The sequence below is a fragment of the Clarias gariepinus genome, chromosome 8, assembly GCF_024256425.1.
Source record: "Clarias gariepinus isolate MV-2021 ecotype Netherlands chromosome 8, CGAR_prim_01v2, whole genome shotgun sequence".
Lineage (NCBI taxonomy): Eukaryota > Metazoa > Chordata > Actinopteri > Siluriformes > Clariidae > Clarias > Clarias gariepinus.
Window position 1 is genome coordinate 22525474 of NC_071107.1, and position 12747 is coordinate 22538220.

Below are 12747 nucleotides of genomic sequence, written 5' to 3' on the forward strand. Positions count from 1 at the left end.
TGCATGTTAACAACACTCACTTTCACTTTCTTTTGCTGCTGACTGAACACTTCATTTTAGCACATTCATGCAAAAACTATTATATTAATAAATAAAATGTATAAAAGCAATAATCGAATTGAGAGCACTTACACTCCTGGATGGCTTCTGTACCAGCTGAACCCACCCGGAGCAAGTTCCTGCTCTTAAATGAATCTCAAACACATTCAGGTGTCTCTTAATTTCGTTGTGTTATATATGTCTGGACGCCGATGTCCTTTTTGTATTGCATCACACTCTGATAAAGTCAAGGATGAGACAACTATACTGTGCGACATACCTCGTAGTCTCTCCAAATACAACACACACACACACGCACACACTCACACACACAGACATGAGCCCCATCTCTGAGGGTTGTAATCAGCATTCTGCAGTTTTTTTCTGGCACACTGACATTGATTAATAACTCCTTAGCTATCAAAATTTGGTACTGAATGACGAGGCATTTTTCGATACTCGCTGGTAGTGAAGCAGTTTGGTGCGCAGGCCTAGCGGGCAGACGTCTAATATTTTTAGACGTTTCCTCGATGACAATCACATTCAGCACTGAGGGAACTACAGTATTAAATTAATACCACTAATAATAAATGAACTAATTTCCAATAATTAAGACATTACAGTGGTAATGAACAGGGTCAAGGCATCTAATTAATAACTTAAATGAACATGTTTAGAAATAGCTCCAAGAGACAGACCTGTGTAAATCTTTTCATAAATCTGTATAAATGTGTGTAAATCTAACATTCTCTTTCTCATATCTGCACTGAGCTCCTTGGACTTTTGTTGCTCAGTTTAACGAGTGCTGACAAACATCCCTTTTTATGGCACAGAGAACTTACTAGATGAGATCAATCAAGACCACTAACAGGAAGTAAAGATGCCTTCGACATGGCAAATTATAATACATTATGGCACTTTCAGCAACATTGGATTAATAATCTGCATATATGTGTGTATAATTTTGATCCTATGTTGATTTCAGTAAACCCAAAATAAATTAAAACTTGGCCATCAGATCCTCAGGGACTTCTGTTATTAAGGATGTATAATGTAAAAATAAAAAAAGGAATGCACAACACTGCCATCACATTTACCTTCATGATGAGTATATATACATTTCTGACTGCAACTGTATACAGAACAAACCTCTTAAACAGCATTTTAAAATAATTAGTAGGTCTTAGTGCCTTAGACCTTTTGCACAGTACAATACATTCATACACATGCTCTGGCATTACAGGGCTTAGCACTGACTTGCCTCGAGCAGAATGTCTGCTTAGGGCTTTCTTCTTGTCAGATGTAGTCAAATGAACTTTCATCTATAGCTTTGAGCACAGTATAGAATAAGGTATGCTGTAATTCTGCTTATAAATCCAGGTAATTTGTGGATATTTAACTAACTGTGCCAAGTTCCACTGCAAACTGCTACTTAAAAAGTACCCTGGTACTAAGGATCAAAAACGGTACCATAGAAGCATTTGAAAATGATCAACACTTTTACTATGTGAATGTCTGTTTGATCTGGCTAATATAAATCTGTTTTTTTAAATACTTAACGCTGACAGCAGTGACATGCCTGTGACGTAGTGGGAAAAAAAAAACTGACTGACTTTGTAATATGAAATGCAGGAAACATTAGACCTTTCATGATTTCTTAGAGACTTGACTTGAAAAGAAGGCAGCAGGAAAAGTGCCCAAAGCGAAATTTGTTTGAGCACTTAAACACAGCAGCCCTGCTGTTTCCAAGCTGTTCTACAGTGTAATGAAGTTGGTTTTATACTGGGACACAGTCATTGCACAAGAACATCTCTTCTATTTCTTAGTAAATAAATGCCAAAAAGTAATAAATATTTACTGTCTTACTGATGAGTGGGCAGAGAACCAAATATAACCGTTTTTTTTTTTAATTCTGTCCCATTAAAAACAGCTAAATCTAATATCTCAGTAAACCTGGTCACTGGTGAAAATAATGAAGTGCCTAACAAATGCATGACCTGGGCAACTGTGAAAGACCCTACAAAAATTAAACTCATGTTTCTGGATAGCTAACCCATATGGATAAAGAATCCAGCGATATTTAATAGCTCAAGACATTTGTACAGTACACAGTATTTTATAATTAAACTTTAATAATAACTAGTTTATGTTATTGTGCCTCATAAAACCCTTTATCTTAGCAAAAAAGAAAAATCTTATTACAAAAGAACAAAACAAATTGTAACGGGTTCGACCCATGTTGCACGGGCGGCACCATGAAGCATGGACACGAGGCGAGAGCTTACAGGGAAAAGGGTCATTTATTTATGAAAATGGGGAAGGAAAGGGTTAAAGGAGGGAGAATGGAACGAAAGGGAAGGACGGTTGTATACATGCAGGTCTGGTGAGCAGTGCCCCACTGGCATGCGAGCACAGGCTGGTAAGCGGTGGGCAGCAGGCAGAGTGGCAGCATCGCACTGACTCTCCCCTCTGTGATGTCCGGACCGGCCCCTCCCAGCTCTCTCTGTGGGCGCAGCCTCGGGTGGCAGTCCTCTATGACGTCCGGCTGGGAACAAGGGCCGTGACGTGAACCTCCTTGCAGCCTTTTTCTTTTTGGCAGAAGGACACTTCCCAGGTCCATTAGCTATTTAGCTCATCTCAAATACTCTACATTGCCTTTAATGTGCATTTATAATAAAGTCCACTCTTCTGGGAAGGCTTTCCACTAGACTTTGGAGCATGGCTGTGGGGACTACAAGAGCATCAGTGAGATCAGGTGAGGAGGTCTGGGGTAAAGTCAGCATTCCAATCCAGAAGGTGTTAGGAAAGGTTGAGTTAAGAGACCCGTTCAGGCCATTCAAGTTTTTCGACTCCAAACTTGGCAGATCATGTTTTCCTGGAGATAGCTTTGTACATAGGGGCATTTTCATGTTGAAACAGGTTTGGGCACAATCCCATAATAATTCCAGGTAAAGGGGAATCTTAATGTTACTGCACTTAAAGACATCCTATACAGCTGTGTGTTTTCAATTTTACAGCAACAGTTTAGAGAAGAACTACATATGAATATTCAAATATTAGTGTTTTCATCAAGCATCTCACTGCTCTGTCCTTTGCGCTTCCTCCATTGGGATATATTTTTAAGTGTCAGCTAAATAAGGAAAACAGTTTCACTTTCCCTCGGGAGAATTTTATTGCACTGTGGTTGAAATCCTTGACCTAATACTGCAATCACAAATTGTGTTTAAAGCTGTAGTTTTAAACTTTGGAGTGAAAAAAAAACATTCACATGTCCAGTTTGAGTGCGTGTGTCCATGATAGCTTCAGACTCCTGTTCTTAAATGACAGGAGTGAAACCTGATGTGGTCTTCTGCTATTGTAGCACATCCATTTCAAGGTTTGATGTTTTGTGTATTTTAAAATGCTTTTCAGCTCACCATGGTTGTAAACAGTGATTGAATGAGTTATTATATTCTTTCTGCAGCTAAGTTTCTAAGGATGTTCTGAGCAATTTACCTATTACTGCACTTATTGTGCAAAATTCACAATTAATGTTTGGACATTCACATGCTATTTTGTGTGTGTACAGACAAAATATAAGGAAAAAAAAAACATTCCCTTCTATTTTTATCTTTTTTTATTTCTTTTTCCATACAGTACATGTGATTCCCACTTGTTATGACCTCATTGAAGGCAGTCCTGTTTCCTCTGTTCTGATTGGCTAAAGAAATGAATTTCCACAAAGGTAATGCATTTCCTTGCAGGGGGCAAGAGCTTATTTGTATTACAAAATGAATTTCAGGGTGGTAAAATGCATGATCCCAGTTGTAGTTTATCTAGAAGACATGTAGCAGCAAGTACTGAGAAACCTTGCTGGTAATCAAACAATAGTGAAATGCTAGGATAAGTGCATTCGTAAAGCAAGGGATTATATACTCAGCAAAAAAAGAAACGTCCCTTTTTCAGGACTGTGTATTTCAACAATGTTGTAAAAAACCAAATAACTTTACAGATCTTCATTGTAAAGGGTTTAAACAATGTTTTCCATGCATGTTCAATTAACCATAATCAATTAATTAACATGCACCTGTGGAATGTTCATTAAGACCTTAACAGCTTACAGAAAGTAGGCATTAAAGGTCACAGTTCAAAAACGCAGGACACTAAAGAAACTTGTCTACCGACTGTGAAAAACACCCAAAGAAAGATGCCCAGGGTCCCTGCTCATCTGCGTGAACGTGCATTAGGCATGCTGCAGGGAGGCATGAGGACTGCTGATGTGGCTAGGGCAATAAATTGCCATGTCCGACCTGTGAGATGCCTAAGACAGCGCTACAGGAAGATTGGAAGACCACGTGTAACAACACCTGCACAGGATCGGTACATCCTAATATCACACCTGCGTGACAGGTACAGGATGGCCACAACAACTGCCCGAGTCACACCAGGAACACACAATCCCTCCATCAGTGCTCAGACTGTCCGCAATAGGCAGTCCATGAGGAGGAGATGCACTGTAGTACTTCAAGCAGCTGGTGGCCACATAAACCTTTTAGTTTATGTCTTATGGTGTTGACTCTTAGTGTTCATACAAATATTTACACATTAAGTTTACTGAAAGTAAAAACAGTTGAAAGTCAGAGGACTTTTCTTTTTTTGCTGAGTATATAAAGAAATATAGGTTGTAATAAAAGGGTGTTCTTTTATTCTGCACAATCAAAAGTCCTGGTTTGAATTTATGCACCTTGCGTATAAACTTGTTCAATTTAGAATTAATTACAAAATAGTACTACTTACATAAAAGGCTTTAAATGGTTTAGCTCCCTCATACCTAACCAGTCTTTTGATACGCTATAATCCACCACGTCCCTTAAGATCACAAAACTCCGGACTTCTGGTAATTCCCAGAATTCTAAAATCTACAAAAGGGGGCAGGGCATTTTCATATTTGGCTCCAAAGCTTTGGAATAGCCTTCCAGACACTGTTCGGGGAGCAGACACGGTTTCCCAATTCAAAAGTAGGCTCAAGACGCATCTCTTTAATCTGGCATACGCGTAACTCATCCCATAACCTCATACTCCAGTACACCTATCCTGAACGGCAACTACGCTAATTCTCTCCATCTTTTCTGTATTTTTCTACCCATCCTGAGACATCTGGAGATTGTGCCAGCTTCAGTAGACAAAGGCCAACCCTGCGAGGTTTCTAAGGCATCTTGAGAAGGACCTGCTCCAGCTAGATTCTGCTTTATGATGGCTGGAGCTACACATCCTGCTCCTGTGCTTCCAGTGATCCTGACCCCATCTGCCCTCTGCACCTACTGCTGAACTGAATTTGCACAACTTCTGATATATTGAACTTTCACCTGCACAACACACTTGATGTTATTTCTATCTGTTATCACCCAGATGAGGATGGGTTCCCTGTTGAGTCTGGTTCCTCTCAAGGTTTCTTCCTATTGCCATCTCAGGGAGTTTTTCCTTGCCACTGTCGCCGTCTCCCTTGGCTTGCTCAGCAGAGACATTTCATTCATCTTTCATTCATTTCATTATTATCTAGACACATTTTTCTAACACATACACACTTCCAAATATTTTCTTTTCTAAAAAAAAAAAAAAAAAAAAATTTTTTTTTTTTTTTTTGTGAAGCTGCTTTGGGACAACGACCATTGTTAAAAGCGCTATATAAATAAAATTGAATTGAATTGAATTGAATTAAACTGTATCATAGTATTTAGATTTGATTGACACCTGTCTCTAAAGACACCTAATGTAAGAATTTAGCTAAACTAATATCATTGTAATTACTTATGAATTACTCACACATTTGTAAGGCCTTAAAATAAAAAAATCTATAGCAATTCAAATTTTTACTGCAGACAAAAGTAGTTAAAGCAATTGTACATTTAATCCCTTCTGTGTTAATCTATAAGACCTTCATTGAAAAAAAAATTGTGCAATATTGAATTATGCATTATGCATGTCGCATTGTATTTACTGTCACATTATTCTTTTTTTTGGTTCATTCATTTTTTTAGTTAATTTGTTTAGTCCAGTTAACAATTAACTTCTCAAAGCCTTTAGGGTGATGACATGAAATTCTTACTGGATTATTAAACTAAATCTTATACAAGGAAAATCATTCACACTAATCTGAAAGTAAGGACAGCCATTATTATCTTATACGTAATAAACCAGCATAAGAAACAACTGCTTAACCCTGTCACCACTGATGCACATATTAAACATGTGCCACTATTTACCTTACAAATACCAGAAAATGTCAAATTTGTCAATGGTAACCTAAAATCCATTGTCTCCACAAAGTTACACCCATCTACACTACCTTCGCTCACACTCACTCCATGTTCCACCCTAATCAGTTTGTTCATACTGTAAGTGAACAGCACTTATGGTGCTTGGTGGTTTACACTGTATATCATGACCACAAAGCCATCTGATCATGGGCCTATGTAAAATTTAGGCCATCTCTACCTGAAGAGGCAGCTGTAATTTAGTCTGTTAGTCTATCCAGTTCTCCAACCTCACGATCCGTACCCTCTCAAAAGCTCACCTGTCAAAAGTGTCAAAAAAAATGTGGCGTCGTCTCGCTAACACTAGCTAGTAGAACCAAGTTGCTTCTCTGTACCACCACTGTGTCTCCACAGATTTGCAAAAACCACCAACAAAAAACAAAGACTGGTATTTCCAAATTTCAAATTTACCGAGGTGGATGACTGTGTGTTTTTGTGTGTGTGTATCTATGTGTGCCTGTAGGCTACCAGAGGTTGGGGCCTTTCGCAGCATAACTTCCCTGACAGCAATAACCGCTGGCATAAAGTAATATAGGGTTCGAAGCTCGCCTTGGGTCTGTGTGCATGAAGTGAACATTTGAGTTTCCTCCGGGTACTCGGGTTTCCTCTCAAAGGTTCAAAGACATGCAGACTAGGTTAAATGGTGTTTCCGAAATTGCCCCTAGTGTGTGTTGGTTTGCCCTGTGATGGAAAATGTGCCCTGCCCTTTGTCCAAAGTGTCCTGGGATAGTCTTCAGTTATGGCTTAAGATATGCGGTATAGAAGATAAATAAATGTTTGCATTGGCATGCAGCACACATGTGACAGGAGCAAATTATTCGTGAAATTTGTTTAGAACAAAATCCGAGAAAAATATCAAATTTAGTCGGCCTACAGCGATAGCTTGGGATGCGGACATTTTCGACTTAAGAACCTTTTGCAATAAGTTTGCCTCGCCATGCAAAGCATTTTCAGCATACAAGCGACCAAGCTGGTCACAAGTAATTTCAGTTGTTTGTCAGATTTAGTACCATGGGTCCCAAGAACGTGCTCCTCTATGATTCCCATCCCTAAAACCAGTACACAGGCATATTGATGCCAGTCCCAGGCCTAAATACCACACACAGTTGTAAGGTGCATTAGCTAAGCGTATGCCTAGGATGATGAAAGTGGAACAAAAAGGGTCTAGTATAAGAGGATAAAGATGAAGGTTATTACAGTGTCAGGGCTGCAGGGTGGACTTTGTCCTTAAATAACCTGGAAGCAGCAGCTCAGACATGGCGACTCACTAGAAGTGACTAACATGACTGAGAAAAGGTTTCCTTCATTCTCATCATTCACAGCCACTGACACTGTTTTCAACACAAAGACGTGTGTGTGACAGCAAGATCAGAGAGATCCAGAGAGATCCAGAGAGCCATGGACTGCCCTGTAAATGTGTGGAAACGACACCACAAAGGGCGGCTCGGGAGATCAGTGTGTTTCAGCAACACTTTCTGGAAATGAGCTGTACAGCCTAAAGAGCTAAAACACACGTGCATTTACCGGTAGTGTCACCAAAACAAGCGTTTTATCAGCAGCTTCTTAACACATTCACACACACACACACACACACACACACAAGGCTATAATGTGTGTTTGAATTAACATTAAACACTATCTAGGTTAATGCTATACAGCTAGCCTTTAGCTAAGTCATCTGTTTTATGTGTATTATTAAAAGCTCGTGACGTTAGCTAGTTAGCTACGTTAGTAACATGATTATGTCGTTGTACACCAGACCTGGCCTGTTATTAATGAACATATTAGGAGATATATGTTAGAAATCCTGACTGGCAGCATAATATGTTTCAGTTAACTGTAAAACCTGACTGGTTTACTGGCGTGTTTTCTTTAACACACACACACACACACACACACACATCTGACCCACGCCGACAGCCGAGCCGTCTCTTTACTCTGCCGAGCATTCGGGATGACAATGCTAGTTTGTCGGCTAAAGGGATTGTATAGACAGCTGTTTTTTTATCCATATTAAGTGACTTACCCTTATATACCCTTATATACCCCGTATACACGTAAAAAGTCACAGAAATCCGCATTATTACCTTTCCTGAACTCGTTCTTTAACGATCTGGATGATTTCATCAACGTAGTCCGAGATCTCGAAAACAAAATTAACGCCATCGTAATCTCCGAGTTGTTGAAAAGCTGTGTGTTGGTAATCCCACGATCTGGTGCTGCTGTGAGGCTCTTCAGCGGTTTACGAAATTGCTAACCCACTATAGTCCCAGATTCTCGTCCCATGCCCTTGGTCTCTCTATCAGCGGTTATTCAGGCGATGATCTTGCAAAACGCTGACTGAGTGGCCTTCATGTGTTCTCGGGTCTTCCTGTGACGGATCTTCGAACCGGCCGACAGGGGGCGTCGTTATGAGTCGGCCCGAATGCGGCCTTCTCAGTGTCAGAAGCTTAAGTTTCCCTCATAAACCACGTTCCGTTGCTGCAGAACAGATGATTTAAGTGGTTTCTCTGCTCTTAAACACAAGGAAAAGGTCAAAACCCATCTCCTCTTCATACCTCTGTTTGAGACTATGTAATAGCTGGTTAATATACCCTGTTAACTCCTAAGTTAAAAGCTTCCAGCTTGTTGACAAATTTGTCGATTTTTAGTTTACAGCTTGTTTAGTAACTCTTACAAAAAGAACTGTATCTGTCAAGTTTTAAACTGCACCTTTTGGACACATGCACTACATATGCAGGAAATGCAGTGGTTTGGACATGAATTCATCTTCACTTTAATACTGCATTAATACTGCAGTAATACGACATACAATACTACTAGAGTAATACTACAATATGTCTACAGTAATACATCAATACTACTACAGTAATACTACAATACTACTGCAGTGATGCTGCAATACTACTGGAGTAATGCTACAATGTGATTCTACAGTACTACTGCGGTGGTACTACAATTCTATTGCAGTGATACTAGAATACCTCCGCAGTAATGCTACAATATTACTGGAGTAATGCTACAATACGACTTTGTCAATACTGCAATCCTACTGCAATACTAATATTGCAATACAACCAGATCAGATAAAAAAAAAAAAAACTGTAAAAATACAGACTTTCTTCATCCTATTTGAAAATCAGCTACTTTACCAAAGAATGTATGGCATGCAACTTTTTTCTATAAGATATTCATTAATATATAAGTAAATGAAAAACACATTGTTTATACTCTATTAGCTCTACTATACAATACTGTACCTTTAATAACTATTTTTGAGACAACTATTGCTAGGCAACTGTGAAACACTGACATGAACTGTTGAATAACTACCAAGTTACAGAATCATATTTCAGTGCATCTGCATTCCAGCTGCATTATACTTCAAAAAAACGCAGTAAAAGTGCAATAGAACTGCAGTTTTAAATACAAAACCTGTCTATATCTTTTATTAAGAGAAATTTGATTACCTTTCCTAAAATGAAAATAGATATTGTGTTGATAAGTGTCTGATAAATGACAGGTTGTTTCTGCAAAATGCAAAACAGGTTTAGGGTTCAAACATTAATAAAGCTGCTTTATTTTAGTGAAGGCAGGTCTTAGTAAAAAGGGAAGTATACAGAATTTTAACATACTACAGGGAGGGGTCAAATACGTTGAACGGACACCACTGCCATTATCACCAGTAAAAATTATACTAATGAAATAAAAGAGAAATAGAGAAATGACCTGTGATCTAAAAAAAAATAATTTAAACCCATTCCCTGTTTTTAATTGATAACAGTAATAGATTTTAAAATACTGTTTTGTATTGAATATTTCCAAAGGGTTAAAATATTGGCCTGAATTAAGCAAAGTAAACAACTAAGCATATTTGAAGTGACTGGAATTGGGTTAAGTGGAACTGTCAAGTAATGAGGCCATCATTAAGCCAAACAGAACAGATCTTTCAGAAATGTAGCAGAAACTTTGGGAGTGGTCAACAATTTGGTGCATTCTTACAAAGAAGGAATGCAATTGTAAGATCAGCAACACCAAAAGGCTTCAAAGGCCACAGAAAGCAACTAGAATGGATGTTTTTGTTGTTGTTTTGAATTTTTTGTTTCTTGGTGAACACAATAAATCCCATTCACAACATCTAGCCAAGTCAACACTATGGAGGAGGTAGATATATTATTATCAAAGTCTATAATCAAAAGACACCTTCATAAATGTAAATGATAATACACACTAAGAGAAGGCCCAGATTAGTGTTTGCTATAGAAAAAAAATATCTGTACCAGAATGATGAAAAACAGTGTGGGGAAAGAAAGGGACACCTCATGATCCAAAACATACCACATTATCTGTCAAACCAAACATGGTGGCGGCAGTGTTATAGGATGGGCAGGTATGACTTACCAGTAAAACTGGCTCAATGTATTATATTTTTAATTCCTGAGTTGCTTGCTTAGTTTGACTGACCTCTGGGGAATTTGTAAGCCAGGTCAGCAGCCTTGAACTGTTTGCCTGCTAAGTCCCAGACATGGCAGGCCGTAAGTGTCCTGGTACCGTTCTATCATAGCCAGCATTGGCTTTTTCGTGGGATCTGACCAGACAGGCTAGCCTTTGCTTCCCTCAGAAATAGATGAGCTTTGGGCTGTTGACAAGTTTACTAGTTTACTTGTGGTGAACCACAGAGACAGTGAGCACAGTGGCACATGCATTTAAAGGGGAAATACTATTATGACATCATATATAACTATCTAATTATGTATGACTAGGGAAGTTATTAGGCACTTTTCACTATAAGTTAAAGGCCCTGCCACGGCTAAACTGTTTGAGTTATTAAAAATCCTTTCATAATTTTGCATCCTCAGTGTCATGAGATCACACTGGTTGGCCTGGTGGAGAAAAGGTAAATCCCCTAGGAGGAGTATATCAAATTTCATTGGAAGTGTTTTGCACACAACCTAAAATAACTGACTTCCTGTTGAGTAGAGCCCATGACATGCATAGTGAAAGTTGTTTAACTCAATGAGCTATAAATGTGTACCGGGTTTCACATGTAAACGTATGTCCAAGTGTGTATTAAGCTATGCAGCAAAATCTCCTGTGAATAATCGCAGCAGATTCCAACCTGTGGGCAGTTTTTCACGGAGTTTGAGCATGTTAAGACCACAAAAAAGACCTGGATGCTGAAAGAAAAAAACCTTAGAATAACAAAAACTCCTTTCGCACACTATGATGTCACGGTGCTTGAGCCCTAAAATAAGCAGAATGCATTATTAATCAGCATTTCAGCTTTGTGGCAGCTGGTGTGAGAGTCTAGGTAGGCTGTTACACACACACACACACACACCACTGTGACTAAGAGACGTTGTGAAATGTAACGTTAGCCTACACACACTCCTCAAAATCTGGCTCTGTTTTATATCTGTGTGTGTGCGTGTGTGTTTACGGGGTAAATGTACATCTAAACGTCTCCTGACTCCATGCGCATGCGCATTAGCTTGCACGGCGACACCGAGGCTGCTGCAGCTCGATATTAACCGCCTGTGTCTGTTAATTTAATCGGATTGAACCCTCCTCGTTCTCGTTGTTTTATCTGGGCTGTTTCACATAATGCACATTAACAAAGGCTGTTCAGGGTTCTCCCTCGCTGTTGTTCTGTAAAACACGCGCTACACATCACTTCATAAAGTAAACAGTCACAGTGAGGGAGAGTTCACAAGGAACTGTACCACACACACACACACACGGAGCACGTGCCTCGGGCAAATATTAAAACCAAACTCGTTTAACTTTTCAGCCTGATTTTCACAAAACAAATCAGGGAATTTCTTTTACATTCCTCTGGACTGGGCTATATAGAGTAGGCCGAAAAATAATAATAAAAAATAATAATAAAAACACATACTCATAATTTACTGCCGTTTGAGGGCGTTGCTCATTAATACAGGTACACTGTCATTTTTTAGGACATGCTTTAACACCGTAAAAAAAAGAAGCAATGAAAGTATGTTACTCGCTTTCATATATACGGCTTTATTTTTTAAATGGCGGAAATGGGCTTCCATAGAAACGGTCTCCTGGAGGAATGCAATTGGAGAGATTTTCTGGCGCGCTTATTTTTTGGTTGCCAGACAAGTTTTGGTGGGTTAATTTGATTAAAACATTAAAACGTGAAGTTTTATTTTTTCTTAATCAAATTAACCCACCAAAACGTTTTAAAAACCTTCTTTAGCTTAAAAGGTAAAGTAAATGGGCTACATAATTCATACTCATGATGATTTTCGGTTATTCCGAAGTGTATTCGCTGTGTGCAGTTCTTTCAGAGGTACAGCACTTGTTTCTGAGTATTTGATAGATATGCGAGTTGTGCTGCAGTCTAATTATACTTTATTATTTCCATGATATCGCGTCAAAAAAATTA

The 12747-nt window shown here is 38.8% G+C and overlaps 1 protein-coding gene across 2 annotated transcripts in view; it reads right to left on the bottom strand.

Moving 5' to 3' along the window:
- Positions 1-8702, bottom strand: part of letm1 (leucine zipper-EF-hand containing transmembrane protein 1) — a 32490-nt gene extending 23788 nt beyond the window's left edge. For both annotated transcript variants that reach the window (XM_053502150.1, XM_053502149.1), the window contains exon 1: positions 8420-8702. In XM_053502150.1, the coding sequence (XP_053358125.1) occupies positions 8420-8498 (79 nt within the window). In that variant the 5' untranslated portion in view covers positions 8499-8702. The remainder of the gene's footprint in view (positions 1-8419) is intronic.
- Positions 8703-12747: the final 4045 nt, after the last annotated feature.